Source organism: Aotus nancymaae, unplaced genomic scaffold (genome assembly GCF_030222135.1).
Source record: "Aotus nancymaae isolate 86718 unplaced genomic scaffold, 86718_ANA_hifiasm-v0.15.2.pri h1tg000014l, whole genome shotgun sequence".
Classification (NCBI taxonomy): Eukaryota; Metazoa; Chordata; class Mammalia; order Primates; family Aotidae; genus Aotus; species Aotus nancymaae.
The window spans coordinates 1,038,264-1,062,483 of record NW_026988425.1 but is presented as its reverse complement, the minus strand read 5'-3'; the positions used below and the strand labels follow the sequence as shown (position 1 = coordinate 1,062,483).

The 24,220-nt window shown below is 59.1% G+C and overlaps 1 protein-coding gene across 2 annotated transcripts in view; it reads left to right on the top strand.

Moving 5' to 3' along the window:
- Positions 1–16,766, top strand: part of TERT (telomerase reverse transcriptase) — a 37,305-nt gene extending 20,539 nt beyond the window's left edge. The window contains exons 9-16 of one of the 2 annotated variants that reach the window (XM_021675404.2): positions 2,023–2,136; positions 3,629–3,700; positions 5,799–5,987; positions 9,557–9,683; positions 10,556–10,617; positions 14,482–14,606; positions 15,973–16,110; positions 16,663–16,766. In XM_021675404.2, coding sequence (XP_021531079.2) covers positions 2,023–2,136; positions 3,629–3,700; positions 5,799–5,987; positions 9,557–9,683; positions 10,556–10,617; positions 14,482–14,606; positions 15,973–16,110; positions 16,663–16,766 — 931 coding nt within the window. The remainder of the gene's footprint in view (positions 1–2,022; positions 2,137–3,628; positions 3,701–5,798; positions 5,988–9,556; positions 9,684–10,555; positions 10,618–14,481; positions 14,607–15,972; positions 16,111–16,662) is intronic. The other variant, XM_064375844.1, reaches the window with a different exon arrangement.
- The last annotated feature ends 7,454 nt before the right edge of the window (positions 16,767–24,220 follow it).

Below are 24,220 nucleotides of genomic sequence, written 5' to 3'. Positions count from 1 at the left end.
CCCTGCTGCTGTGCTGTTCCCCTATTGGCTAGATTAGACCGCACAAGCTAGACTAATCCCGATTGGCTGTTTTAAAGAGAGCAGGGCTCCAAGCTGGAGTGGCAGGGTGGGTGGTTTGGGGGAAAGGACAGTTACAGGCAGGTCAGAGCAGGTATCTAGGGGTGACCTGGTCAGAGCAGGTGAGTGGAGCAAGTAAGTGACCGAAGCAGGTGACCTGGATGAGTCAGGATGGAGCCAGTAGTACTGATTAGAACGGGTCGAGCCGGGCGCGGTGGCTCACGCCTGCAATCCCAGCACTTTGGGAGGCCGAGGTGGGTGGATCACCTGAGGTCAGGAGTTCAAGACCAGCCTGGCCATCGTGGTGAAACCCTATCTTTAAAAAAAAAAACAAAATTTAAAAAAAAAAAGGAAAAAAAAAAAGAACAGGTGGAGAAGGTTGTTTACTGGAACTACAAGGAAGTTAAACTTTAAAACTGAGAATTAAAGAATAAGAGAGCTGGACATACTGACGTACTGATTCTTTAAAGAGAAACTTGGGGTTCACTGTATCTAACAAAAGTTACTCCCCAGAGTGGCCGCCACAGGACTCCTTTCTGGCTGTGAATTTTACTAAGATGGACCAAGTCACATGCCATCAGTGTGTGGCGGGGGAATGTGAGGTGTGACTGTGTCCTCGTACCCTGACGGACAAGAGGTGGCTGTGTCTGTCCCGCCCCTAGGACACAGACAGGCCCGAAGCTCACATCCCCACTGTGGTCCAGTTTGCCCTCTGAACAAAAACATCTTCAAAATGTGTTGCCCCAAAAACCAAGAACAGAGAGAGTTTCCCATCCTGCACGCCCACAGGGGCGTATCTGTGTGCGTTGCTGCACTGGGCTGGCTGGACTCCTAGAGTTGGTGCCTCCGTGTGAAAAGCAGAGTTCTCCTGCCCATCAGTGTGATGTCTGCACCGACAAGGAAAGCCTCTTTTTTGTTTTTTTGAGATGGAGTGTCCCTGTTGTCTGCCCAGGCTGGAGAACAATGGCATGATCTTAGCTCACTAACCTCTGCCTCCCATGTTCCAGCAATTCTCCTGCCTCAGCCTCCCAAGTAGCTAAGATTACGGGCACCTGCCACCACGCCTGGCTAATTTTTGTATTTTTGTTTTTTTTTTTTTTTGAGACGGAGTTTCGCTCTTGTTACCCAGGCTGGAGTGCAATGGCGCGATCTCGGCTCACCGCAACCTCCATCTCCTGGGTTCAGGCAATTCTCCTGCCTCAGTAATTTTTGTATTTTTAGTAGAGACAGGGTTTCGCCATGTTGGCCAGGCTGGTCTCAATCTCCTGACCTCAGGTGATCCACCCACCTTGACCTCCCAAAGTGCTGGGATTACAGGTGTGAGCCACCGCGCCCGGCCGGAAAGCCTGTTTTTAAGGGGACCACCTACAGCACTCCTTGAAAATAACAGGTCTCGTCTCTGCAGGAGGCCTCAGTGTCTCTTAGCGACAGGAGTGGGCGTCCTTTGGGCTCCGAGGACAGCGGAGGGTCGTGTGGCAGGCGTGCCTCCTGTGCACCTTCACGTTCCGAGGGCCTATTCTGCTCTGTTTGTCAGAAAATGCACCCCTGGCGTCCTTGTTTGTCTGCAGAGTGTGTCTCGTTGGTTGTAGAACTGGGGGGAGGTCGTGTCCATCTGCACACAGCTGCTACGGTAGGGCCATCGGTCTTTCACTGTGGATACATTCCTTGAAAAGACATGAGGCCGGGTGAGCATTCCTTCCAGGTCAAGTGTCTGTTCTGTAAATAAACTAAGATGTAAACCACTTCGTGAAAGAAAGCCCTGATGCAGCAGAACAAGGACGTGGTCACACCGGTGGCTGTGTCTGCTTCAAGCCGTCCCCGTTCACAGCGAGAGAGTGGGGCGTGGGGACTCTGCATCTTAGGTGCCTGCCAGCTGAATGTAGACACGTTGTTGGTGTGTGGGGTGCTCTCTGTGTGAGTCCAGCACACTCCTTTCCCGACTCTGGCCTGTGTCTCCCCCGCCAGGTCCTACGTCCAGTGTCAGGGGATCCCGCAGGGCTCCATCCTGTCCACGCTGCTCTGCAGCCTGTGCTACGGCGACATGGAGAACAAGTTGTTTGCCAGGATTCGGCAGGACGGGTGAGGATGTGGCGGGACAGGCGAGGACGGGCCAGGACGGGCGAGGGATATGGCGAGCAGGACGGGTGAGGACGGGGCAGGAAGGGCGAGGATGCGGCGGGACGGGTGAGGATTCGGTAGGACAGGTGAGGATGGGGCGGGACGCGGCAGGATGGGCGAGGGATATGGCGAGCAGGACGGGTGGTGATACAGCGGGCAGGACAGGTGAGGCCTCCTCTTTCCTGGAGGTTTGGGTGATGGTTGATTTGCTTTTGGGGCATTCAGTGTTAATGTTTCTGGTGCTCTGGAGGCCATGACTGCTCCATCTTGAGGCACCAGACAAGGTTGCAGGCCCTCCTTGGTGGGAAGCCACCCGGGAGGGGTCGTGCAGGCGTGGTCTGTGGGCCCCATGTGGACTCTGTCCAGCAGCCGTGTCTGCAGGCCTCAAGGCCCGGCAGGTAGGAGGGCCGCTGCCGTGTGTGACGAGCTTGTGAACTCAACACCGAGGAAGCACACCAGGTTCCTTGAGGTCCTCAGGGAGACGAGTCTGGTGCAGCCTGAGGCCCCAGGTCACCCGGCAAGCCCTTGACAGGTGGCCTGGACTGGGCGTGTCTTCAACCCATTGCCCATCCCACTCTGATGGGGTCGGCACCCAAGGATGTCTTGCTTCTAAATATTGGGCCAACCTAATGTGGTTCGGTTCAGCTGCTTTTGTTGACAGCAGTGACTTTTTTAGTGAAAATAGTCAGATAGTCGGCGAAGGATGCATCGTGACGCCTGCAGCCACAGGGCCATTTTCTCTCAAAGTCTCTGGGTTTTTCTTGTGCATCTTTTAAAACTCTGGTTCCAATCATAGCTTGTACGGTGGATCAAGGTTCTTTTTTATTAAGATTCAAGTTCTGGGTTGAAATAAGTTTATGTCAAAGAAACAAAAATTTCTTGTACACACAGCTTGCTCTGGGACCCAGAGGGAAGTGCCCTTGAGCTGGCGGCACGCAGCCCTCCGGGACAGGACGCCTGGGTCCATGGCCGCGGGCGCCAGGCTTGGGCTCGAGGGTGACTCTGAGATTGCACACGGTGCACCGTGCCCAGCTTCCTGTGGACAGGGTCTTGGCCTTGGGCGACGCTGAGAACCACAGCTGTCACACTGGTAGAGGGCACCACGCGGCTCGGAAGGGGCGAGGTTCCCGGCCCGGCACTCTTACTGTCTTCAGCTGCTTTTCCCTGAGCGTCTGAGAATTGGGGTCGCCCCTGAGGGCCTCCGTTCGTCCTCAGCTGACGCAGAGTCACACGAGCCGGTGCCGAACGCCGTATGCTCATCATAAGTAAGGAATCGCCTTACGGTTAACTGGAGAGCACGTCTGTTGGAAAGAATTTAAGTTTTTTATTGAAGCGCTTTGGAGAGTGTCACTTTATTTTGCCTGAGTAGGTTGTTTGACATTCCATTCCTCACGGAAGGATACTGCACACGAAGTGTGAAGTTCACCTTGCCCATGTGTTTCCCTTATTTTAGGCTGCTCCTGCGTTTGGTGGATGACTTCTTGTTGGTGACACCTCACCTCAGCCACGCAAAAGCCTTCCTCAGGTGAGGCCCGCGTCACGCATCCCTGGGGACCTCCGCGGCCCGTGGCCTTTGCAGAGCTGAGCCCCCGCCATGTCCCGCCCCCGGCGCCGCAGTGAGTCCTCTCTTTGTCAGTGCTGGATCCGCAAGAGCAGAGGTGCTTGGCCGTGTACCCAGGCCTGGGGGCGCAGGGCTGCCTTCGGGAGAGAGCAGGCCCCGGTCCCGCGGAGATGCACGTGGGTTACGCACACACCGAGTGCAGGTGGTGACCCGGCTCCTGCTGCTCTTTGGAAAGTCTTCAAGCGTGGCGGTTCCTGGGGCCCCCGTGAGACCCCCAGGGTCTGTGCAGGGCCGAGACAGCAGCCTCCTTTGCAGAGTGCGCCCTAGCCTGTGGGGAGCAGGAGATGCCGAGGAGCTCGCCTGCCACGTCGGCTGCAGTCATGTCTCCACGTGGGGTGGTTTGGGATCAGCGGAGAATTCAGATTTGCGGTGCTGTCCTGAAGTGTGGAGATGGCCAGGGGTGGGTCTCAGAGTTGACTTTGTGGCTCAAACTAAAATCAGGCACAGGGAACCTGGCCTTAGCACAGGGGATTGTAAAGCGTGGTCTCCCTCGATGGCACCCCCTGTCCCCGGGGCCCGTGGTCTTGCTTTAAAGTGCGATTTGATGAGGAACTGGAAACCTCGAAAGCCATAAACAGAACCCTCAGAAAATGTGGCTGCCAGGGGTGGTTTTGGGTGCTTGGCTGAGCTGTGTTTCTGAAAACCCATCTGGACTGCCCTCCAGTGCTGTTCTCGGTCGGGGGGTGCGCTCCGCGTTCTTCAGCACCATCAGTACCGCAGCCCGGAGCACAGCAGGCAGCGCACATTTAAATCCACTAAGATTCACTCGGGACGAACCCAGGTCCCGGGCGACTGAGGGCTCAGGAGTGCTGAGGCTGTTGAGGGGACGGAGCAGATGGGGAAGCTGCTTCTCTTGTGGCAAGTTCCTGAGGGTACTGGCCAGGGAGGTGGCTCAGCGTGTATGTTGGGGCCGCACCCAGGGCGGGACCCCAAGGAGAGGAGTCAGAAACCATGTAACAGGCAGGGGTGGCTGAAGGGAACTGGGAAGGCACCAGGGGGACTGAGCAGCCAGCTGAAGTCCCAGGTCCGGGCCACAGGAGAGGGCAGTGGGATCCCCAGAACGAGAGCAGAGGCCACAGGAAGGGCAGGGGATGCCCAGGGCCAGAGCAGAGGCCGCAGGAAGGTCAAGAGGATCCCCAGGGCCAGAGCGGAGGCCGCAGGAAGGGCAGGGGACGCCCGGGGCCAGAGCAGAGGCCGCGGGAAGGTCAAGAGGATCCCCAGGGCCAGAGCGGAGGCTGCAGGAAGGGCAGGGGACGGCCGGGGCCAGAGGAGAGGCCGCAGGAAGGGCAGGGGGATGCCCGGGGCCAGAGCAGAGGCTGCTGGGCATGGGGGGGGGCTCCCTGAGATGGGTGGGCGAGGCTCATGACCCTGTGAGGGAACCTCCTTGACGTGAAGCTGGTGATTGGTGTTGCCCAGCTCACAGCCCAGCTGGGTCCCACGTCTGGGCTTGAACTCAGAAGCCTCCCCTGCATCTAAAGCACAGCAGATGCCTTCAGGGCACCCAGGAGAAGACCGGCAGAGTGACGGGGGAGGAGTGACGCGGTGGGGGCGGCAGAGTGACGGGGGAGGAGTGACGCGGTGGGGGCGGCAGAGTCACGGGGGAGGAGTGACGCGGTGGGGGCGGCAGAGTCACGGGGGAGGAGTGACGCGGTGGGCGGGGTTCTTGTTCAGATCTTAGTCTACCTCAGACCACAGATGAGTCTTTATAATAGGACTGTGGTCTTGCCACGGGGACACATGAGATGGACCATCACAGAGGCCGCTGGGGCCACACCTCCCATCTGAGTCCTGGCTGTCTTGGGTCCAGGCCGGGTTCCTGCGTGCACTCACCTACCTGTCCTGCACGGGAGACAGGGCAAACACCCTGAAGTCCGGGGCAGGGCTGGGTCCGGGCTCCTCAGAGTTTCTGCCAGGCCCAGCACCCCACTCCCCAGCACCGCTTTCCGGGGTTTTCACAAGGGCGTCAGGGCCCCTCCTGGGTGACGTTGCCCCTCTGCCTTAGGACCCTGGTTCAAGGTATCCCTGAGTATGGCTGCGTGGTGAACTTGCGGAAGACGGTGGTGAACTTCCCCGTGGAAGATGAGGCCTTGGGCAGCGCAGTGTCTGTCCAGCTTCCAGCCCATGGCCTGTTCCCCTGGTGTGGCCTGCTGCTGGACACCCGGACCCTGGAGGTGCAGAGCGACTTCTCCAGGTGAGCGTGCCTGGCCGGGAGCAGAGCCTGTGCCCGGCGGGGCAGGTGGTGCTGCAGGGCGGTCCCGTCTACCCCTGCTTCCATGTAGGCAGGCACCTGCCAGTCCCAAATGGTCAGGGGCCACAGGATGCCCCTCCTCCCATCCAGGGCTGAGCAGAAATGTGTCTTTCTGTGGGAGTGAGGGTGCTCATGGGGGAGCAGTTTTCTGTGCTGTTTTGGTGTAAGGTGATTGCGCACCAGCCCCAGGAGTGCTATGTCCTCTGAGAGCAGTCTGGATCCAAACTCAGAGCTGGTGAGGCCCTGTTGGGCGTGAGTCTCTCCAAACCCAGAGACGGTAGGGCCCTGTCGGGTGTGAGTCTCTCCACCATGAGGACACACACTCCAAGGCTCGTCCACAGCCCACGGGATGTCATGAGTTCATGATCATGTGTGACACATCGGGACGGGGCCGCTGTGTTTGGGGGTCTCTGTACAAAATGCTGGGGTTCCATTTTCCTTGAGCCCAAGAGCTCATGGCCCCACCTCAGGCTCAGACACAAATGGACTGAAGTTGGACACAGACACAGAAATTTGTGCTGTTTCTTTTGTGAGTAAAAAGAATTAACATTCCAAGCGGAGCACAGTGGCTCACGCCTATAATCCCAGCACTTTGGGAGGCTGAGGTAGTTGGATCACTTGAGGCCAGGAGTTTGAGACCAGCCTGGCCAACATCTCTACTAAAAAATAAAAAAATTAGCTGGATGTGGTGGCGCACAGCTGTAGTCCCAGCTGTGCGGGAGGCTGAGGCAGGAGAATCACTTGAACCTGAGAGGGAGAGGGTGCAGTGAACCGAGATCACCCCACTGCACTTTAGCCTGGCAGCAGAGTAAGACTCTGTCTTAAACCAAAAAGTATCAGCATTCCAAACCTGTGGACAGGTGTTTTCTTTATTCTGTCCTCTGTCCTTCAATAAAATTCACTGGTGCTGGGTTAGAGGCCGGAAATGGGGCCACCTTCCTTTAAAAGGCACAGCTTCATGGGAAGAGAAATAAGAAGTAGATGTTTGCTAAACCAATGATTTAAACTGGGGTCCAGTCATTCTGAGTTGAACAGTCCAGGTCTGGACTTTGCCCATTTCCAGAATGCTCCCTGGGGTTTGCTTCATGGGGGGACAGCAGGTACAGACATCCCTTGTGATGGGGGAGCAGGTGTAGGCACCCTTGTGCACGGTGCCCAGCACATCCCTCCTGCAGCCCCCTCCCCACCAGGGCGCCAGTCCCCTGTGCCACCCACGGTCCCTGCCTCCCTCTCCTGACCTCACCTGATCCTGGCCTCCGTTGGCTTTGTCTGGGTGATTTCCAGATTTCCTGGGCTCCCAGCACCTCCCGCCTCTCCCAGGCACCTCTGCAGTGCTGGCCATACCAGTCAGCTGTGAACCATCCACTGCTTACTTTGCTTCCCATGAAACTGGCATTTTTAAGGACAGGCACCCCTGGTTCCAGCCTCTGGCAAACATCAATGAATGTTATTGAAAGACAAAGGACGGATGAATGAATCAGGAAAATGAGTCCTTTCTGAACACACTGGCAAAGCCACAGAGACTGGTACAAGACAGGTGGGCATCAGGGAATCAGATGTGGGTTCAACACCAGAATATTCCTTGCTCCCAAAGGCCACTTGGTCAGAGTGCCTGCTTGCAGTTGTGGCCCTAAAGGCTCAGCAGTGCAGACGGTGGTTCACCGCATTCCGGGGGAACTCAGATCAACTCAGATCCTCTGTGTCTGAAGCATGCAGCTAAGGCTTAAAGGACATCTGGGAGAAGAAAACAGGCAAAATGATTGAGAAAAGTGAAAAAGGAAGAGTGATAAGATGGAAATTTCTTGTCCAGGTTTTCGTCTCCCAAACCACAGGTCAGGTGACAGAATGTGTGAGAATTAACGGACAGAACTCTCTCATAAATGTGTGTTAATGTGGGTGTGGTACAGCTGATGGAAAAGAGAATGTGTGTTCAATTGTTTGGTGTGAGAAAACTGGAAGAAAGTAAGCGGCGTCTTTATAACATACACCAGAGCAGATCCTCGGTAGAAGAGGAGCCACATGCAAACAACACTCGCAACAGAAACGAAAGACTCAAAGGAAAGGGAGTTGAAGTTTCCCCAGTTTGGTGCTGGGGAAGGACACGCAGGGAGGCAGATGAAATCAGTGAGGAAACAGGCATTGCTTTCACTGCAGAGAATCTTAACTTGCCTGAGCCACAGTGAAAGTGGCTGTTCCCTGGAGCATCTGTGTGTGTGACTTATTTAAGGGACCCTGCAAGGTGCTGCACGTTCATCATCACACTTTGTTCGCCCAATGACCTGAGATGTAGAGGAGGAAAGGCTTCAGGGGAGCGACCTGCCCTCAGTCACCCAGCTGGCAAGGGGTGCACGTGATTGCAGCCTGGCCTGCTCCGGGGCTCTCATTCTGCCTGAGGACTCCACACAGGTGAGACCCATAGGCTCAGGGCAAGGCAGAGCCCAAGGTCGTGTTGCGGGTGGCTGTGGAAGAAGAAACGGACATCTGATGCACACTTGGGAAGATCCTACCGCCAGCGTCAAAGAAATGTGTGTGAATCTGGCAGCGAGACCCGTTCCCCATGCTGGCTCCTTTCCTGGGCTTGCCGAGAGCCAGCGTCAGGGCGAGGCAAGCTGGAAGACTTTTCTGGAAAGCAGATTGTTTGCATGGAAGTCCTTACAATGTCCTCCTGTGTTTTCCGAGTAATTTCATTTCTGAAGTGACCAGACATTGTCTCGGGTCTTATTTGGCATTTCCAGTGCTCCAGGCAGCAGGACTTTCACAGCAAGTTACGACCCTGCCCCAGTACAGGGCTAAGCAGGTATTATGTATCACAAACCTTACTCTGCCGTTAAACGTGTTTTTGAAGAATGTTTAATGGCATGAAATCTTTATTTCGATGTCAGAGTGTTCAGAGCTGGATGTGAAGGAACACACCCAGAGAGCCTGCTGTGGATGCCACGTGTTTGTCTTTGGACACGGACGCACACGGGAGTGAGCGGTGGCAAGGCCGTAGGGGACACCAGTGGGATGCCTCTGTCCCGTCCCTCTGGAGACAGCCTGCGTGCGCCACGTGCATTTGCTGGAGCCCTGTGTAGCAGGTGCTGCCTGGCTCTTCCACCCCTGAGACTCAAACACAGCGAGATTCCCCACGCCTGACTCAGTGTTCTCCCACGAAGGTGCTGAGTCATACCTGAGGGACACCTGGGAGCCGGGGCTCCGCGGTTTATTATGTGTTTTAGGCTGGATCATGTGTAGATCTCATGAGGGCAGATGAAAAATGCACACACACGGCCATGCGAGGCTTGGATACACTCAGTGCCACTAACCAGGTCCTGGTGGTTTGGTTGTGCAGGGTCCAGGTGGGGGGTGTAGCACGTTGCATCTATGGAGTGGGCACCCAGCCCCCTTGCGCTGCAGGGCACGCCTCAGGCAGGACAAGGCGGGAGGAGGAAGGGAGGCTCTTCCCAGCAAACTTTGCAGGAGGGGCGTGGTGTAGGGCGGGACCTGTGTCTGACGTCCCCACTTTGTCTCAGCTACGCCCGGACCTCCATCAGAGCCAGTCTTACCTTCAACCGCAGCTTCAAGGCCGGGAGGAGCATGCGTCGCAAACTCTTTGGGGTCTTGCGGCTGAAGTGTCACAGCCTCTTTCTGGATTTGCAGGTGAGCAGCCTGAAAGCACAGAGTTCAGAGTTTGGGTGGCGTGTGTGTTACTGTGTGCACAAGTTATGCACATGTGTGTGGTGTGCCTGCAAGTCTGAAGGTGAAAGTGTGGCTGCACAAGTGGACATGTGCACATGAGCGTGTGTGTACATGAATACATGGCAGCGTGTGCACAGGTGTGCAAGGGTGCAGGTGTGAGCATGCACATGCGGCTGCATACCTGATGTGCGTGTGTGTACGTGTAGCGTGCCTGCAAGTCTGAAGGTGAAGGTGAGGCTGCACGTGAGTGCATATGCACTTGTGCGTGTGTGTACATGAATGCATGGCGGCATGCGCACAGGTGTGCAAGGGTGCAGGTGTCAGTATGCACACGTGAACGCATACCTGACATGCATGTACAGTCATGCGTGCATTCGTGTGAGGTGCATGTGGGTGTGCAGTAGCAGGCATGCACATATGTGTATCGAGGGCCCTCCATGTTCACCCTGCTTGGTCCTCAGCACCAGTGCCCCTCCTGAGACAGGGTACCAGGTCTTGGTGGGCTGAGGCTCTGAAGCTGTGGCCCTGAGGGCATGGTCCCGTCTGGGCGTTTGCATCCACTCCCTCCCTCCTGGTTCCTTCCCGTCCTGGCCAAGCCTCGGGCAGGCAGACACCAGAGTTCTGACCACGCGTGCCTCCCCCGCACCTCCCCCCTCAGCATGGTTCACAGCTGCCTGGTGAGGGCCAGGCCGGATTTCACTGGGAAGAGGAATGGTTTCTTATCAAAATGATCCTCTTTCTTATTCCATTTGAATGGATGATAAAGTAAGAAGAAAGAACTTAAAATCCCAGGGAGGTCTCTGCAGTTTCTCACTCTTTCTTGGTGACTCTAGGTGAACAGCCTCCAGACGGTGTGTGCCAACATCTACAAAACCTTCCTGCTGCAGGCTTACAGGTGAGCCACCACCAGAGGGCACAGGCCCAGCCTCCAGGGACCCTCCCCGCTCTGCTCACCTCTGATCGGTGGCTTCACCTGGGAACTCCCAGGTTTTAGGGGTAAGGAGCGTCTTACGTTTTCAGCAGTGCCGCCCCCTCGGCATGGTTCTGTGTCCGCGTGGCTTTGTGTGAAGTGCCCATTCGGTCTCCAGGTAGCGGTAGGAGCTGATGTGGCCCCAGGTGTCCCTCCTGTGCCTGTGCACTGCCCATGGGACCTCGTGGAGGCCATCCTAGGCAGGAGGGGCGTGGGGTAAAGAGATGTTGAAGGGGTGTCTTAGAGGAGGCCAGGAAGGCGTCTGAACAGTAGGTGGGAGATCAGATGCTGTGAGACTTTGGGGTGTCAGAGGGCAGAGGCCCGAGATGGGTGCAGATGAGGGTCACCGGTCCCGCCCCAGGAAGGTGCAGCAGAGTGTGGCTCCCCACACAGCCCGGCCAGCTCCTGTGCTCTGGGCATGGCTGTGGTCCTGGAACGTTCCCTGTCCTGGCTGGTCCAGTCCCCCCGCCAAGAATTGACGTTATCACAGAGGGAAGAGCCAATGTGTGGAGGCCACAGGGCCAGCTTCTGCCTGGAGTCAGGGCAGGTGGCAGGAACCTCTGGGCAGCACCAAAGGGCAGTCAGGCACCACAGGCCTCCTGAGCCACTGGGAGCCGAATGCCAGGATGCCAAAGCCCCACCCCATGAGGGCACCTCTCCCGGGCCTCACCGCCTCCTCTCCCAGGCCGCCCCCTCCTCCTCTCCCTGGCTGCCCCCTCCGCCTCTCCCTGGCCGCCCCTCCTCCTCTCCCTGGCTGCCCCTCCTCCTCTCCCTGGCCTCGCCACCTCCTCTCCCGGGCCGCCCCTCCTCCTCTCCCGGGCCGCCCCCTCCTCCTCTCCCTGGCCGCCCCTCCTCCTCTCCCTGGCTGCCCCTCCTCCTCTCCCTGGCCTCGCCACCTCCTCTCCCGGGCCGCCCCTCCTCCTCTCCCGGGCCGCCCCCTCCTCCTCTCCCCGGCCGCCCCCTCCTCCTCTCCCGGGCCTCACCTCCTCCTCTCCCTGGCCGCCCCTCCTCTTCTCCCGGGCCGCCCCCTCCTCCTCTCCCGGGCCTCACCTCCTCCTCTCCCTGGCCGCCCCTCCTCTTCTCCCTGGCCGCCCCCTCCTCCTCTCCCGGGCCGCCCCCTCCTCCTCTCCCTGGCCGCCCCTCCTCCTCTCCCTGGCCGCCCCTCCTCTTCTCCCTGGCCGCCCCCTCCTCCTCTCCCGGGCCGCCCCTCCTCCTCTCCCGCCTCCTCTCTCAGGCTGCCTTATTTCTGCCTTCTCTCTCTTCTCTTGGGATCCTCCCTTGTGTGCTTCTCCGGGGCAGTGCCTGGGCCCTCATGCAAGCTGCCTGACTCCATTCTGGAAACCCTCAGAGTGTCCATGTCAGTGTGCTGGATACAGGCGCCGCTGAGGACTGCAGACATAAGGCCCTTTGATGGACCCCACAGTCCAGCTGGCGTACTTGGGGCCTCCTTGGGCTGCGAGGTCAGAGGAGGCTTCCCAGGCCTGCGCCATGTGGCCTTCTGGGCCAGCCCTTGGGTCCCTGGGAGCCACTGCCACCTGCTCCTCCTGTACTCAGCTCAGCTTTGTCCTCATTTCCCCTCCGGGGTCACTGGTCCAGGAGCTCCTGTAGAAGGACCGGCTTAGGGCAGGGATGCTGGGTTCCACCCATGTGGGGCCTGGGGTAGTCACTTGATTAGGGCAGTCCTGAGGAGACCAAGGTGTGATGGGCCATGGCCGGTTCAAAACACAGAGAGTCAGGCACGTGGGAGGCCCAGGAACCCTGTTCCCTCGATGCAGGAGTGGGAGAATGGAGAGCTGGGCCCCGATTTCACAGCAGTCAGGCTGCAGCAGGCGAGGCTGTGGCGGTCCAGGTGGCACCACGGGTGGGTGACTGGAATCCGCTGGGCTCAGCCTTCCCAGCCATGCTGGCTGCACCCCCACACAGGCCGGGCATGGACGCCTCAACCTCTAGCAGGCAGCTGTTTCTCCCTTTGGAAGAGAGCCCCTGGCCACGCAAGGTATTTCCCTCCTGGGTCAGGAGCATGGCCCTGTGCTGACCTCAGACCTCAGGCAAAAGCATTCTGGGCCTGGCTTCTCTCGGTACGTGGAGAGACTTCCCAGCTCAGTAGAGTTACTGAGAGGCTGAGACCAGAGTGCTGGCTTGACTGGTGTGATGTCAGGTTATTCCAGAAGGGGCTCAGGCAGTGAGACCAGGTACGCAGGTGCCCTGATCAAACACACGTATGAGCACCTGTGCACAGGCACCCTGCTCACATGCACGTATGAACACCTGTGCACGGGTGCCCTGATCACACGCACGTACCAACACCTGTGCACAGGTGCCCTGATCACACGCACGTACGAACACCTGTGCACAGGTGCCCTGATCACACGCACATACGAACACCTGTGCACAGGTGCCCTGATCACACGCACATACGAACACCTGTGCACGGATGCCCTGATCACACACACGTACGAACACACCTGTGCACGGGTGTCCTGATCACACACATGTATGAGCTCATGCACAGGCACCGTGATCACACATAAGACACCTTGCCTGGGTGCCCTGGTCACACGTACATGTGAACACGTGCACACGCATGTATGAGCACATGTGCACTTGCGCTGTCTCACAGTGAGCGGTTCAATGCAGTCCTGCCCCAAAGACCCAGGAAGCTGAGAGGCCAGAGAAGGAGGCTGACAGGCCCGGTGCAGTGGCTCACACCTGTAGTCCCAACGCTTTGGGAGGCCCAGGCGAGAGGATGGCTTGAGACCAGCCTGGGCATCACAGGAGGAGCCCATCTCTATGACAAATGGAAATAAACACTAGCTGAGTGTGGTGCTCTGCACCTGTAGTTCCAGCTACGTGGGAGGCTGCAGTGGGAGGATTGCTTGAGCCCAGGAGTTAGAGGGTGCAGTGACCTGAGATCACACCACTGTATTCTAGCCTGAGTGACAAAGTGAGACCCTGTCTCAGCAACAACAAAAAGGACTGACAGATGCAGTTTCTTCGAAAGAAACACGTAGGGACTTCACCTACACGCAGAAGCCAAGTCTGTCCCAGTGGCCACAAGATGAGGTGCTGGAACCTGCACCGTCAGTCCAGACCCAGGGCCAACGCAGCACCGAGGCGGGCAGCTCAGCAGGGAGGCATGGGTCATTGATTTCGATGACATCGAGGTTGTGTGACTGAGGGCAGGTGTACGCTGAGTACCTGCTGGTACACAGGAAACAATTGATAAACTGGAAGTCTTAGAGGCCTTCCCAGAACAGGGCTTAATCAGAAGCATGGCGGGTTAGCATACAGCATGGAGCTGATTCAGCCTCCACGTGTGTGTGCATTCATACAGATGGCACACAGAATGTGTAGTGTACCTGTGCGTGCACTTGGGCATGCAGGTACCTGCACACACAAACATGCATGCGTGCATCCATGTGTGTGTACCTGGGCACCGTCTTGTTAGGTGGCCCCGCTGTCCCCCAGGTTCCATGCGTGTCCCATGCCCACATCCCTGGGCGCTGTCTCATCAGGAGGCCTGTCCTCTGATGCTGTCCACGCCCCTCAGGGTCCACGTGTGTGCCATGCCCACACCCTGGGCGCTGTCTCATCAGGAGGCCTGTCCTCTGATGCTGTCCGCGCCCCTCAGGGTCCACATGTGTGCCACGCCCACACCCTGGGCGCTGTCTCATCAGGAGGCCTGTCCTCATGCTGTCCGTGCCCCTCAGGGTCCACGTGTGTCCCATGCCCACACCCTGGGCGCTGTCTCATCAGGAGGCCTGTCCTCATGCTGTCCCCGTCCCGCAGGTTCCATGCCTGTGTGCTCCAGCTCCCGTTTCACCAGCAAGTATGGAAGAACCCCGCGTTTTTCCTGCGCGTTATCTCTGACATGGGCTCCCTCTGCTACTCCATTCTGAAAGCCAAGAATGCAGGTATGCGGTGTCCAGCCTCCGTGGCAGCAGGGCCTGCCTGTTGCTGTTGGCATGTCAGGAGACTGAGTGAATCAGGCTTAGGGAATTCTCACCCCTTTTCACATCGGGAAGCGGTTTAGCCACCGGCAGGCCCGTCTCCTTCCCTCTCATGGGATGGGCAGAGCAACTGATGGAGGGATGGGAGCTGCCATCCTTCCCCTCACTCTGCCTGGGGACGTCCTGGGGGGCCTGGCCCCTCCTATTTCCCCTGTGGTGGGATTTGGAGAGCTGGCCCCTCCTGTTTGCCCCATGGTGGGATTTGGGGGTCCTGGCCCCTCCTGTTTGCCCCATGGTGAGATTCAGCAGGCCTGGTCTCTCCTCTCTGCCCCGTGGTGGGATTCGGGGGGCCTGGGCCCTCTGTTTGCCCTGTGGTGGGATTTGGAGAGCTGGCCTCTACTGTTTGCCCCATGGTGAGATTCAGCAGGCCTGGCCTCTCCTCTCTGCCCCGTGGTGGGATTCGGGGGGCCTGGGCCCTCCTGTTTGCCCCATGGTGGGATTTGGGGCTCCTGGCCCCTCCTGTTTGCCCCGTAGTGAGATTCAGCAGGCCTGGCCTCTCCTCTCTGCCCCGTGGTGGGATTCGGGGGGCCTGGGCCCTCCTGTTTGCCCCATGGTGGGATTTGGGGGTCCTGGCCCCTCCTGTTTGCCCCGTAGTGAGATTCAGCAGGCCTGGCCTCTCCTCTCTGCCCCGTGGTGGGATTCGGGGGACTGGCTTCTCTGCCCCGTGGCGGGATTTGGGGGGCCTGGGCCCTCCTGTTTGCCCTATGGTGAGATTCAGCAGGCCTGGCCTCTCCTCTCTGCCCCGTGGTGGGATTCGGGGGACTGGCTTCTCTGCCCCGTGGTGGGATTCGGGGGGCCTGGGCCCTCCTCTTTGCCCCGTGGTGGGATTGAGCTGTCACCTGTCCGTGGCGCTTAGGGCCCCTGTGCAAACCCAGGCCAAGGGCTTAGGAAGAGGCCAGGCCCAGGCTCCCCCACCCGTCTCAGGAGCAGAGGCCGCACATCGCCGTCACGGAGCTGCAGGCCCTCCTCTGCCTCCGCACACTTTGTCCAGTGTCAGGGAGGTTTCTGATCCATCTGAAATTCAGGCCACGTCGAGCCTGCGGTCCTGAGTTTGACAGCTTCTAGTTGCTGTTATTTCTGTCTTGTGGAAATTTCATTTGGAAAAACTGAAGAAATATTTCAGCTGTGAGTCCCGCAGTGCTTGGGCCAGGGCGGCTGGCAATGGAGCCGCCCGTGCCCCCGAGACCGTCGGGGTGGGCAGCGTCTCGGTGTCTCCCAGGAGGGGAGCTGGGCTGGGCTCGTGGACACCTCGGCCTCGTTTGCCCTCCAGGGATGTCACTGGGGGCCAGGGGCGCCACCGGCCCGCTGCCCTCCGAGGCTGTGCACTGGCTGTGCCACCGAGCCTTCCTGCTCAAGCTGACTCAACACCGCGTCACCTACGCGCCGCTCCTGGGGTCGCTCAGGACAGGCAAGTGTGGGTGAGGCCGGCGCGGGTACCCCCCAGGCTCATCCTCGAACGCTACATGCGGCACGGGCAGCCTCGGATGCTGCTGAAGTGCAGGCGCCCCCGGGCCTGACCTTGGGGGCCTGGAGCCACGTTGGTGGTCCCATGTGACTAAATGCAGGTATCCCCAGGCCCGGAGCCTGGCAGGGTCCGAGACTTCCCAAACCCTGCCTCCCATCTCTGGGGCGATGCCTTCCCACCCTCGGGAGCCTTCTGACCCCTGAGCTGTGTCCTCTCCCGGCCTCTGCCCTGGCTGCTGTCCTGATGCCCGCATGGGGTCCCGGGCTCCTCGGGTCTTTCTTACGTTCTCGCCTGCCCCACCGCTCCAGCGTCACCCAGCTGCCTGGCAGTCTGCTTGCCCTGGTGGGGGGGTGTCCGTTCCTTCACTGGGGTTCCCACCAGCCGGGGCCACACGGCACTGGGGCCCCGCCTGCCCAGCTGTCTGCACATCCCAGGAGGGCTGGGGGATGTCCCCTCTGGCCTCTCCCGGAACAGAGTCTGACTTTGGCCCCGCAGCCCAGTCGCAGCTGAGTCGGAAGCTCCTGGGCACGACGCTGGCTGCCTTGGAGGCTGTAGCCAACCCGGCGCTGCCTTCTGACTTCAAGACCATCCTGGACTGATGGCCGCCCACCCGCAGCAGGGCCGAGGGAGGGCACTGGCAGCCCTGTCACGCCAGCCTCTACGTCTGAGGGAGGAGGGGTGGCCCATACCCAGGCGAACACCGCTGGGCCAGCCCCTCAGGTCCCTGGGTTGTGCGGTGCAAGGGGGGCCCCAAAGTGCTCCTTCCTGTGTGGGGGGTCCCCTCCCTGGTTCCTCCAGGAGCAGAGCCTGCCCACCGAGACCCTCTCATTACAGGTGGGAGACAGGCTGGAGAAGCAGGTGGTGGGTGCTGAGCCTGTCTGCACACAGCCTGAGGACCATCCTGGTCTGGGGGCCTTTCTCATGTCCCCAAAACAGGGTCTCTTGGGAGGCCCTCATCCCTCTGCACCCAGTCAGGTTGCAGCAGCCGGGAGCCTCTGGACCCAGGGTGCTGTCATGGGTGAGGCATCCTCCTGTTGACCCGCAGCCGCCATCACCCAAACCCCATCCAAAGTCCACTCCTGACAGGGCTTTCCCTGAAAGCAAGCGGCTGACTCAGGCAGTTAAGGCCACGTCCTTGCGTGCCCTGCACCACCCCTGTGTCCCCATGCTGGCCCCCAAGCCCTGAGTGTCCGGCCGAGGCCTGAGTGTCCGGCGCACCCGCTGTCCTCACTCACCTGAGGCGGGCACTTGTCTGCACCCCAGGGCCAGCTCCTCCTCTCCGGGGGCCCGGCTTCCGCTCCCCACACAAACAGTCCCTCTCCCTGACCTCTGACCTCCACCCCACCATCCAGGTGGAGACCCTGAGAAGGACCCTGGGAGCTCTGGGAATTTGAGTGACCAAGGGTGTACCCTGCACTGGACGGGGGCCCCTGTGGGTCACACTGGGGGGCTGTGGGAGTAAAATACTGAATCTATGATTTTTTTCAGTTTTGAAAAAAGTCTAATGTTTGAATCCTAATGCGCACTGCATAGACACCACTGTATGCGTTTACTGAAGAGTCTGTGTGGATGGGGTGATGGTCAGTGCAGACCCATGGCTTGGCTGGGCCTGGGAGGTTTCTGATGCTGTGAGGCAGGAGGGGAAGGAGCGTAGGGGGGTAGACAGTGGAGCCCCCACCCTGGAAGAGGGAGCAGTAAGTCCAGGCCCAAAGGGCAGCAGAGATGATGGGGGGCCCAGTCGGGACAGCGGGGATCGTGGGGGCCCAGTTAGGGGGGTGGGGGGGATGATGGAGGAGCCTAGCTGGGTGCCCTCCTCCCCCGCCGGCCTGCAGCCGTGGCTCCGGACATGCTTCCCTGGGGCACACCCTCTGGGCCGTCAGCATTCAGGGAGGCAGGGGCATGACACCACCCTTTATAAAATCCAAGCTTCCTCCTCTTAAGCGCCCCAACTCAGGTTGAAAGTCACAGTCCCCCTCTGGCCGTTCTCTTTGGAGTGGACCAGGTGACTCTGTCTCTGAAGGGCTAGTAGTGGGGCAGTGGAGGGTGTGGACCCGAGGCTTCCAGGTGGGGCTGGTGATGAGCCCTCGTCCTCTGCCTGCCAGACTTCTTATCTCCCTGGGCGGGTGCCAGGCACACAGTGATGCTGAACACATGTCCTTCAGCAGACAGAGGAACTGGAAGGATTGCGGAGAACGGGAGGGGCGGTTCAGAGGGATGTGATCTTGGGGTGAAGAAACAGCCTGTCCTCAGAAGTCAGCTTGGGCTATGTGACACGAAGGCCCTGTGTAAGCGACTCCGGAGCCTTCTAGCAGGTCCGGGTGGGGCCTTACCGTGTGGCCGGGTCCTTCTGAGTGCACCTTGGACAGGGCTTCTGGTGTGAGCGCAGCCCAGACATGCCTGGTGTCGGGGTGGGGGCCCATGGCCGCTGGATATAGCTTCGTTTATTACGGCTGCTTCGGGGAACGTCCGTGACTGAGCCTGGTGTGTTTATGGCGGGCCCAAGTCCACGGAGCGTGTCGGAAACGCACACTGGCGCCTGGAGCCCCTGAATAGGAGCCTGAGGAAGGAGGGGCCCTTGGCAGCGGCCCGGTGGCGCCTTTGCCCTGCAAACTGGAAGGGAGTGGCCCCGGGCCCTGTGGGCTGCCGACCTCAGTGGGAGGTTGGGTCGAACAGGGCGGGGCCTCCCGGGAGCACACCTGGGCTTGAGTCACAGCCCGCAGGTCAGGCTGTTCAGCTCTCAGTCCTCTACAAAGCTCCACGATCCCTTTCTCCGGTGCATTTTGTTGAAATTTTCCTCAGGATCACATGTATTTTTGCTAAGTATTAGACTCTTGAAAAAGGGATTTGCTTTGATATGGCTTAACTCACTAAGCACCCACTTTTGACTTGTCTCTTATCATTAGAGATGGAGCCACTCTGTCGCCCAGGTTGTGGTGCAGTGGCACGATCACGGCTCGCTGCAGCCACGAACTCCCAGGCTCAAGTGACCCTCCCGCCTCAGCTTCCCAAAGCGCTGGGGTTACAGGTGTGAGCCACCGCCCTTGCCTGGCACTTTTAAAAACCACTGTGTGGGCTGGGCGCAGTGGCTCGTGCCTGTAATCCCAGCTCTTTGGGAGGCCGAGTTGGGCAGATTGCCTGAGCTCAGGAGTTCAAGACCAGCCTGGGCAACACGGTGAAACCTCGTCTCTACTAAAATACAAAAAATTAGCCAGGAGTGGTGGTATGTGCCTGTAGTGCCAGCTACTCGGGAGGCTGAGGCAGGAGAATTGCAAGAACCTGGGAGGCAGAGGTTACAGTGAGCCAAGATCGCGCCACTGCACTGCAGCCTGGGCAACAGAGCGAGACTCCATCTCAAAAAGAAAAAAAAACCACTGTGTAAGGTCGGGCATGGGGGCTTGATGACACCTGTCATCCCAGTAGTTTGGCAAACCGAGGCAGAAGGATTGTCTGAAGCCAGGAGTTTGAGACCAGCATGGGTAACATCGGGAGACCCCATCTCTACAAACAATTAGCCCAGCTTGGTGTCCAGCAGCTGTAGTCCCAGCTGCTTGGGAGGCTGAGGTGGGAGGATCACTTGAGCCCATGAGGTTGTGCCTGGACTGAGCTGTGATTGTGCCATTTCACTCCAGCCTGGGCGACAGAGCGAGACCCTGTCTTTAAAAAGAGAGAGAGAGAAAAGCTCGCTGTGTAGGCTGTCAAATCTCAGGACAAAAAGAAAAGAAAAAGCCCAGCTCTTTGGACTTCCTTAGGCCTGAACTTCGTCTAAAGCAGCTTCCTTCCAGGTGCCTTCCACAGACAAGCACGCATGGAGCAAGTGATTCAAAGCAGGAAGGGAGGAGAAGCAGGCAGGGTGGGGGCGTGGGTGACGCCAGCCAGGAGCCCTGAAAGGGAGTGGTGTTTTCCTGCGCCAGCCCCACGCTCCTGCTGGTCCTGCACCTGCCGCCGTTAGCCTCCGTGTGGTTGCTGCCAGGTGCAGCCCTGCGAAGGACGCTGTGGTGCAGGGGTTTCCCTAACCTTGGAGGGTTTCAGAAGCCCCGGGCACTTAGACAGAATAACGGCCCCTCCCCAAAGATGTCCAGGTCCTTCTCCTGGGACCTGTGAATGTGCCATCTGCATAGCAGAGGTGGGTGGAGGTTGCAGGTGGGATTACGGCTGCCAGTCATCCAGTCTTAAGGTCATCCTGGATTATCTGGTGGGCCTGATATGACCACAAGGGTCCCTAGAAGTGGAAGAGGGAGGCAGGGGAGAGTTGGAGATGGGATGTGAGAAAGACCACTGGCCACTGCCGGCTTTGAGATGGAGTAAGGGGCCCCAGCCAAGGAATGGGGGTGGCTGCTCCAAGCCGGAAAAGCAGCCAGTCCTGCCCCATCCTGAGGGCACACAGCCTTGCCAACGCCTTGATTTCGGGCCAGTGGGACCCATTTCAGCCTTCCAGCCTCCAGGGCTGTAAGATAATGCGATTGTGTTCAGCTGCTAAGCGCCAGTGATTTGTTATGGCAGCAAACGGAGCACCAGTGCAGGGAAATGATTACAGGGACGGTTCTCAGAATGAGACCCTCAGCCCACCCCTGGGCGTCGTGTGGGAGAGCTCAGGTGGAGCTGCTGCTGAGAGGGAGAGAGGAACGGAGAGAGCTGGGCTTCTGCCTTCCTGCCTGCTGGCCCCCGGGCTCATGATGAAATACGCGTGCTGGAGCAGCGGAGCTCCTGTGCCTGCCCGGCTCCAATGGCCGAGGCTGCTGCTGGGGTCCTCACACTGACGGGCAGGGATGGAGCCTCTTCACCCTGGACCCCGGTTTGACCAGGGCCCCATGCAAGTGCAGGTCACCCAGGTTTGTGCAGCCTGGTGTTGGGCATTTTGCTGTGGCCTGCAGGAGGGTCGGACTGGTCTCCACTGCCATCTGGATGCGCAGGTTCCATCGTCCATTCTCTGTAGCCCTGGAGGGTGAGCATCAAGACGGGCCTGGGCCTTACCTTCTCAGCCTCAGGCGGGCATGAAAGAACCAAGCCTTGCGGGAGGGGGGCTGACTGGCTTTCTCCTCTCTGACATGGCATGAAGCCCTGGACTTGCCACCTGGAGTTCAGCGTCCCCAGCCCCCAGCATGGACAGGAGACTCATGCTCCCTGGCCATGGCAGTGGGGTCCTCTGTCTGGTCCCAGGCCCACCCTTGGTGGGAGGGGTTGCTTCCCTTGGAGCAGGGCAGGCAAGTCCTGGGGCAGCTCCAGTGCAGACTGCACCCGCTGTGACCTCCCGCCTCGCAGCTCCTTCTGCACTTACGTCCTTCACACATTCTTCCCGGTTCTTGTTGACCTCAGACTCTCCCCTGCGAATGAGCCCCATCAGGCTTTTGTAAACTGGGCCTGAACCTCCTTTTCCCATCAAATGCTCCCTGACTCAGTGCCTTGCAAAGCAGCCCTGGGTTCACCCTCTGCCAGGAGCCAGCTCACGGGACAGCCTGCCCTCACAGGGCTGCCACAGTCACAGGGGCTGTGACCATCTCTGGGGTTGGCTGGCCTCATTTGCAGTCGGCTTTATTTCCAATTCAACACGGCTGACCGTGAGAAGGGGAGCGCTCCTAATTCAACACGGCTCAGCTGCCCCTGAGAAGGGGAGCGCTCTTATGGGGTGGCAGGTCCTCCATTCCAGGAACTTCTGGTCGGGTGATAGGAGCATTTTGTTCCTGTCCTGATACCAGTGTCTGAGAGACTGCCCCTGGGATGTTTTTCCCAAGGGTGAGGGACAAGTTGAAGGTGCCATGGGTGGGTGGTGGCCACACAGAGTTAGCCCATCCAGCTCTGCTCTCGCCACCTGACCCTTGTCGCCCCACCCAGATGGTGCTCGGGTCCCTCCCCAGGCCATGAGGCCTGAGCCCCTGGCCCTGAACAACTTGGCAGTGTGATGGGGCGGATGCCCCTCTGCTTCCCTTTAGGGCATCCATCTACTCACTATCCCCCTACAGGCCACCTCTGTCTCTCCTCCTTTCTACCCATTCTTATCCATGGCTGCCTCAAGCACTGGGCAGAGTGACATTTTCTGGAGGGCTAAGGGTCCACTGTGTCCTCTGTCCAGGCCCCCACCCCTTCCCTTTTCAGCTGGACAAGGACTCCAAAGCTTCAGGGAGGGGCTACAGATGCTGCTGCTTCCAGCTCCCCCTACACGGAGTGCTGCGCAGAGCCCCGGTCCCCATTAGGATGCGCTACACCCAAAAGTGTGATCTGGGATGGGAGCAGGGGGCAGCGGCCCCCACCCTGGTTATTTTCTAAGTATGGTAATGATGCAAAATGTGCCTTCGGATAAGTCAAAGTGGCTTGTGAGCACCCCTACTGCCAGCAGCTGCCTGGTTTTTTTGTCCAGGGTCAGCGGCAGGACTTGCAGGCCCTGTGGTGAGTTGGAGATGGCATCCTGAGAGCTGCCTCTGGGGACAGATGCCTTTTGGCAGCTGCCTTGGGGGACACGCGCCTTTTGGCAGCGCTGGTTTCTGAACGCATGACTCTACCTCCGTCTGTAAGCTGGTGACACCGTGGAACACTGCTGTTGCTTTGGCCTCTGAAGGCTTTCCTTTGGGGAGTCACCCTCCCTCCACCCCGTCCTCCAGGCTCTGCAATCTATCTTCCCTGCAATTTGATATCTAGACTCTGGAGGGCGTGGGGCGTCTCACCCAAATCATGAACCAAAAGGATTCTGGAATGGTCATGGAGAGGCCCTACTTTAAAAAGCTGAGCAGTGCAGGGAGAGAGTCCTATGGATCCTGTGAACTCCTGGGTCCAGCAGGGCCTGAAGCCCACCCTGGACTTAGTCAGTTCTGAGAGCTGGTGAAGGCCATTTGGTGTGAGTTTGTTTTGTGTCGGTTACAATGGAAGAGGCCGGCTGGTAGGCCCAAGGCACGGAGTTGGGCAAGATTGTGAGGCTGGGTTGGGGGATGCCAGACTGTCCTCTGTAGCAGCCCCGCCTCGCAGTGGACGGACTCCCTTTGTGACACGTTCATCCTCAAGACCCCCTACCTCACCATGGGTGTGGGGGCATCACGAGTGCAGGACGGAGGGATGAAGTGCAGCTGCCCCCTGCTGTGGGCTCAGGACGCACTCGGGTGGGCATCTGTCACCTGCTGTGGGCTCAGGACGCACTCGGGTGGGCATCTGTCACCTGCTGTGGGCTCAGGACGCACTCGGGTGGGCATCTGTCACCTGCTGTGGGCTCAGGACGCACTCGGGTGGGCATCTGTCACCTGCTGTGGGCTCAGGATGCACTCGGGTGGGCATCTGTCACCTGCTGTGGGCTCAGGACGCACTCAGGTGGGCATCTGTCACCTGCTGTGGGCTCAGGACGCACTCGGGTGGGCATCTGTCAGCTGCTGTGGGCTCAGGACGCACTTGGGTGGGCAGCTCCCCCTACCGTGGGCTCAGGACACACTTGGGTGGGCAGCTCTCACCTGCCGTGGGCTCAGGACGCACTTGGGTGGGCAAGTCCCCCCTGCTGTGGGCTCAGGACGCACTTGGGTGGGCAGCTCTCCCTGCCATGGGCTCAGGACGCACTTGGGTGGGCATCTGTCACCTGCCGTGGGCTCAGGATGCACTTGGGTGGGCATCTGTCACCTGCCGTGGGCTCAGGACGCACTTGGGTGGGCAGCTCCCCCTGCCGTGGGCTCAGGACACACTTGGGTGGTCAGCTCTCACCTGCTGTGGGCTCAGGATGCACTTGAGTAGGCAAGTCCCCCCCTGCGTGGGCTCAGGATGCACTTCGGTGGGCAGCTCTCACCTGCCGTGGGCTCAGGACGCGCTTGGGTGGGCATCTGTCACCTGCTGTGGGCTCAGGACGCCCTTGGATGGGCATCTGTCACCTGCCGTGGGCTCAGGACGCACTTGGGTGGGCAGCTCTCCCTGCCGTGGGCTCAGGACACACTTGGGTGGTCAGCTCTCACCTGCCGTGGGCTCAGGATGCACTTGGGTGGGCATCGGTCACCTGCTGTGGGCTCAGGACGCACTTGGGTGGGCATCTGTCACCTGCTGTGGGCTCAGGACGCACTTGAGTGGGCAGCTCCCCCTGCTGTGGGCTCAG